Below are 5,394 nucleotides of genomic sequence, written 5' to 3'. Positions count from 1 at the left end.
AGTGGGTAAGGATCCTTGTTGTTAAGATGGGAAGTCCAATCGGCTATGTGAAGTAATAATGATATGATCTTATGTCTGTTGTATCATGACAAGATTGTATCTTGAAGACAGGACACAACAATGCTTATAGTATTATTTGTTTTAAGTAACGTGTAGAATTATGTAGTTATAGTTATATTAAGCAATCATACTGCAGAGGCTTCTTCAAGAAGACATCTCCCGACTCTGGCAATCCCTCAAGACTGCGTGGCAAAGACCCTTATCCACGGCATCATCGCCTCCCGTCTGGATTACTGCAACAGAGTCCGGTCGGGTTACCCAGCAAAGCCCTGGACATGCTCCAGGGTGTGCAGAACTCAGCGGCCAGGGTCCTCAGCCATACCCTGGCACCACATCAACCCCAACCTCATCCATCTCAACTGGCTCTCGGTCAAGTCCTGCATCTCCTGCAAAATCCTCCCCCTCAATCACAAAAAGCCCTCCATGCAGTTGCCTCCCAGTAGCTATCAGATCTGCTTCAACCCCGTCCCGGGATCTGGAGTCCTCAGACACAGGCCTGCTCACTGCCCCCTCAAAAACCTGATGGCTACATGGGGACAGAGCCTTCAGTGTAGCAGCCCCCACGGTGGCCCACCCCCTGGAACCCTCTCCCGGTTAAGATCCCCAATGCTGCGTCTTTGGAAACCTTTTGACAATTGTAACGGGTTGGAAAGAGTAAGCGCAGGCAGAGTTGTCGTCCCTCAGCGGGAGATCGTTTTATTGACTTTTGAAACCGAACACAAATACTGAAACTATAACCAAGGTGCTTCCAGAGTCATCTCCTTGTGTGATCTCCACCCGTTGTGGATCTCTCTGGTCCGTTCTCTCCTGGATTCCTTCCCCTACTACAACACAAAGCAGACGCATAAGTACAAACACTCCTTGATTGGCCTGAGTGCTGACACCTGCTCGCACTCAGGTGACAGGTCCAATCCCCCCAGCCAATCCGGTGCGCTCCCAACTTGCCCATACTCCCCCTGCAGGCCAGACGTCGCACGTCCCCCCACAACAATATTTTAAAATGTAGCTTTTCAGCAAGACCAATTACATTTTTGTTCATTTTTGCAATCCTCTGCAATCCTTGCCCTCATGGTTTTCTGTTCCTGTATGAAGGATGCTAAGCGTCCTTTGGTCACTGGAATTGCACTATATAATTTTTTTAAGTTATAAAGTAATTCATATTATTAATATTGGATTCTAATTTAGTAAGGAAGGATTAGATGCCCTATCGTTTTCATATGTTTTCTACACACAGGCATCATCAGTTTCGGTGTAGCCCTGGAAAGCAACCGATGGAAAAATACAAACCAATAATTCAACAGCTCATGATCAAGGTAAATTATATAAAAAGGCATCATCAGTTTCGGTGTAGCCCTGGAAAGTAACAGATTGAAAAACATAGACCGATCATTATAACAGCTCATAATCCAAGTAAATCTCAACGGTAAACGCAATAAACTGTATTTTAAGTAGTTGCGTTATATGTAAGTGGAATGCCAAGAAGCAGAAGGTTGCACATGCTGCAAAAATGTAACGCAAGATGAAGTGGCTCGATGAGCAGAAACCTCGGGGGCGGAAACAGGGCGGGAAATTCGAAACATAATTCAGGTTCAGAGCTCACGAATCATCACAGCAAAGGAGAAAAACAAGTAAATCGTCTATGAATGTCTCACGTTTTATTGTAATGCGCAGTATATATGATTTGGATAGGAAACGTTTAGAAACGTTACCAGATCGCTGCTTTGTAACATAACGTCGTTTATGAACGTTCTAACATGTTTATGTCCGTATTTCAAACATCGCTCGTTTATTTAAGCCGACTGTCGATATACATATTTGCGGTTATTTGTCTACAAATGTCTCTTTCGCCCATTCACAGGAACATGAGCGACCTGGAAGATATCGGCCGTCACATGAATGACAGAATTTCATCTCTATGGCGCACGTTGGATCTTTCAGTTGTTGGTAGTTAACATTAACATTGATACAGCTGACGTAATATCATTTTCTTACCACCATCACTGTTCATACCTGGAAAATATTTTTTTGATCACATGTGTTTTCCACTCCGTCTCACTAGTGCCTCAACTACCCCAAAGTAATATTAAAAAGTTGATTCAAGAAGTATTAACCATAGAAGGCCTTTACCATGAGTTTGAGAAAAGTGTGGATCGCCAGAATGAGCAACTGAAATGTCTTCAAGTACGGTTTTATCATATTTTACATGTATATCGCCAGTTTATGAATCCCTCCCTATAACAATTGACTTGATGAACTAATGTCTATATGTTTTAGGAATTTGTGGGGTCCTTCCAACATGATTGCGAATCATTGCAACACCTTAAGGACAATGTTCCTATGCACATGCCCAACAGGTATGCTTGATTTATAGTATGGAATGCAGGTAGCACAACTTCCATTTCCTTGTGTATAATATAGATCTGTATCCTAGCCTTTGGCTGATGTTATTTGTTCATTGGTGATTTCTCAGGGAAAATGAACCTTCTCCAAATCAGAACATTCCAGCCGAGACCCAACCCAGCCAGCAAGGAAATCCCTGCAAAAAGATCCAAGTCAAACAAATGGAGTTTGTTACAATGCTGGAGTTTGAAAACATCCCTCAGTAAGTGGCCTCAACAGTTTAATCGGACATTAAATTTGATATGCACCAACTGCAGCCTTTTAGCCTGACCTCGCCAGATCAATTTGCAAATGCACATTAGTCTGGAATCTCTCAGTTCATTTTCAATTTCCAAGGAAAGTTTATCAAAGGCTACAGACCAAAAAGCCTCTGGACACAATTGGATAGACCTACAACCTATCAGAGCAGCAAAACGTAACGACACGTTAGCTGAAGCCACCGTGGTTGTATGAAAAAGACCACAAGGGTGTCCCATAGGGCGCTCCCATTTAGTCATCGTCTATTATATCGGCCATAATAGATCAACTGTTGGGATTTGCACGAACCGTGCCAGGTCTGCTGGCATCGCTCTGAATGGGAGGTAGGCCAGATGCAGATGGCAGAGAAAATAAAACGGCTTGCACATACATATCGTTCCCAGGCTAGCAGCCTTTCCCAATAACCTTAAATACAGGACATTCTTTAATTGTTGGTGGCAGTGTTTGTTTGTATGATAAACAGAATATCAGTGAAATCCACATGTCTGAACTGGATCTAAGTAAATGCTAGAGGTCATCGTATAAAATCCTATACCTTCCGCTCAAAAAAGAAATCCCCCTACCAGAGTAGCTTTTGATGGGAAAGGGATTTTCAACCATGAGGCAAAGACTAAGAGTAATCATGAGTCCAGTTTGACTAAACGCAGACATAAATTCAATTTTTTTTCGTTTGACATTTTCACAATTTGTACAACACAATATTGATGAACATGATAATAATCCAAAATGTCAGCCTATTTCAGTCCTAATTCTCTTAGTTGCGAAGTGATCATCTTAGCCAACACCAGGGTGATAAAAGGTGGATGCACGGACTAAATGATGCTCCACAGGTACATGAAGGGGCGGTTGACGTACGAGCAGCTCAACACGGCGGTGCGTAAAGTCAACGAGGCGGTGAGTGGGAAGTACAAGATCACGCGGCAGTCGACCAAGAGCCTCAACAACAACACACGCAAACTCTACCAGCGCTTCAAGGATGAAGAAACCAAAGACACAAAAGGTACACTTGGCACAATGGCCTTGTTAGCTCTTAATGGGCTGAACAACAGTGTCTTTTCAAATGAGTGTTATTATATAGTACTTTTTGATAGATAATCATGAGGACTGCTGAAGTTGTTCTTTAGTTAATATACAGTTATTCTTTACATTTTGTATTTAATTTGTGCATTGTATGGGATAATCTCTTCAAAAGACAACTGAAATGTGTGTTGCTCTGTACCTCATGCGTGTTTTGCGTTGTGCCAACGGCAGGTCGGTTTTTCGTGGTACAGGAAGACCTCCTTGAGTTCAGCCAGATAAAGATGGACAAGAGGTTCCAGGGCATCCTGAGTATGCTGCGGCACTGCCGTCGCCTGCGAGATATGCGTGGAGGCAGTATCACACGCTACTTTATCTTGTAGAAAGTCTGCTTGACATGTGATTTAGCATACACATCACATACAATCTTTAGAGTTGTTTAGGAATTCACATCAGAGTTGAAGGATTGTTTTGAAAAATCTTTTTAGAGATATTTCCAACATTGCTTTTCAATACAAACAGGAAGAGTATTCAAAGCTTTGAGATTAATAAAACAACTTTTTCCCACTTCAATCTATATAAATGTGTTTTTCAATTTAAGAAATGTTTAATAATTAAACTACTGCATCAAATGTTTGGTTTTGCTGTTTTGTTATTTTTGTTTTTTGCTGCATGGTTGACTCTGCCGTTGGTGTGTCAATGTGTGTGTTAACCGATGAAAGTCGCTTTGGATAAAAGCGTCTGCTAAATGCCCTAATTGTAATTGTAATTGGATTGCTGTTTTATATAGCTTGTGTTGAGGGTGGCTGTTGAGCATTCCTGATTGTATGCTGACCCAAAATATTTAGAGGCAATATTGTATTTGGATCATTGCAAAATATTAAGTATAAGCTTGAATAATTGTAAGAAGGAAAAACAGCTCATTCAAACAGCCAAGTTGAAAGCTGTTGAAGTCTAACCCTGCTGGCCGGTCCTGGTTCTGCTATGTACATGGCTCAAGTTGAGCAGAGGGTGCAGCCTTTAGGCAGACCATTTTCCATAAATGTACTTTCTCTAATGTATTATTTGCTGGTCTGACTGGCCATTTATTATTCACAAATTGTGTTTCTGGAAACCGTGGAGATTTGGGTCATAAAGTGCAAGGACTGTTTTCTATAAGTAATGCACAGGTGTTAACAGACTGTTGGGGATTTGCATTTACTTTGTCAGCATATATGAGCATGTAACATTTCTCTTGAAAGGGGTGATGTCAATCTGCAAGATTGTTTGTGTATCCTAATACGTTTAGCTATGCTGATATCTGAAAGTGAGTTATGGACTAGTGTTGTGTAAGGACACTATATAACAGGAGATGGGACTAAACTAATGGAGTAGAAGGGGTGCCGTCGCGATCGACTGCCACCCTCTGGCAGAAGTTAACAGCTCCAATCTACTGCCGCATCTGACTCCCGTGATTGTTACCGCCTAGGCCTACTTATAACAATTTGGAATTGGTTTATTTCAAATTAAAAGACTATATTCTTAATTATGTGACTAATAATAGGCCTATAGACGTTTCTATAGGTAAAATGCAAAGGGCTTTTTATGGCCTTGTAATTAAAATGTAGAAATATAAATGATTAGGCCAATGTACAGAAATTAGATATACAAAAAAAAACT

At 41.3% G+C, this 5,394-nt stretch overlaps 1 protein-coding gene across 2 annotated transcripts; it reads left to right on the top strand.

The window, feature by feature from the left end:
* The first annotated feature begins 1,587 nt into the window (after positions 1–1,587).
* On the top strand, positions 1,588–4,230 carry LOC130389293 (spindle and kinetochore-associated protein 1-like). 2 transcript variants are annotated; one of them, XM_056599009.1, is made up of 7 exons: positions 1,588–1,688; positions 1,919–2,004; positions 2,120–2,241; positions 2,335–2,414; positions 2,531–2,662; positions 3,549–3,718; positions 3,970–4,230. In XM_056599009.1, exons 2-7 carry the CDS (start codon positions 1,923–1,925, stop codon positions 4,116–4,118), a joined length of 735 nt encoding a protein of 244 aa, XP_056454984.1. In that variant the 5' UTR covers positions 1,588–1,688; positions 1,919–1,922; the 3' UTR covers positions 4,119–4,230. The 2 variants fall into 2 exon arrangements, with proteins under 2 accessions (XP_056454984.1, XP_056454983.1); XM_056599008.1 differs by having other exon boundaries at positions 1,680–1,720.
* The last annotated feature ends 1,164 nt before the right edge of the window (positions 4,231–5,394 follow it).

Source organism: Gadus chalcogrammus, chromosome 9 (genome assembly GCF_026213295.1).
Source record: "Gadus chalcogrammus isolate NIFS_2021 chromosome 9, NIFS_Gcha_1.0, whole genome shotgun sequence".
NCBI lineage: Eukaryota > Metazoa > Chordata > Actinopteri > Gadiformes > Gadidae > Gadus > Gadus chalcogrammus.
This window is presented reverse-complemented; position numbering and strand designations above follow the sequence as displayed.

Coding starts and splice junctions, on each gene's coding strand:
- LOC130389293 (XM_056599008.1), top strand. Junction 2,005..2,119: donor GTTGGATCTTTCAGTTGTTG/GTAGTTAACATT, acceptor CCGTCTCACTAG/TGCCTCAACTACCCCAAAGT. Junction 3,719..3,969: donor AGAAACCAAAGACACAAAAG/GTACACTTGGCA, acceptor TGCCAACGGCAG/GTCGGTTTTTCGTGGTACAG.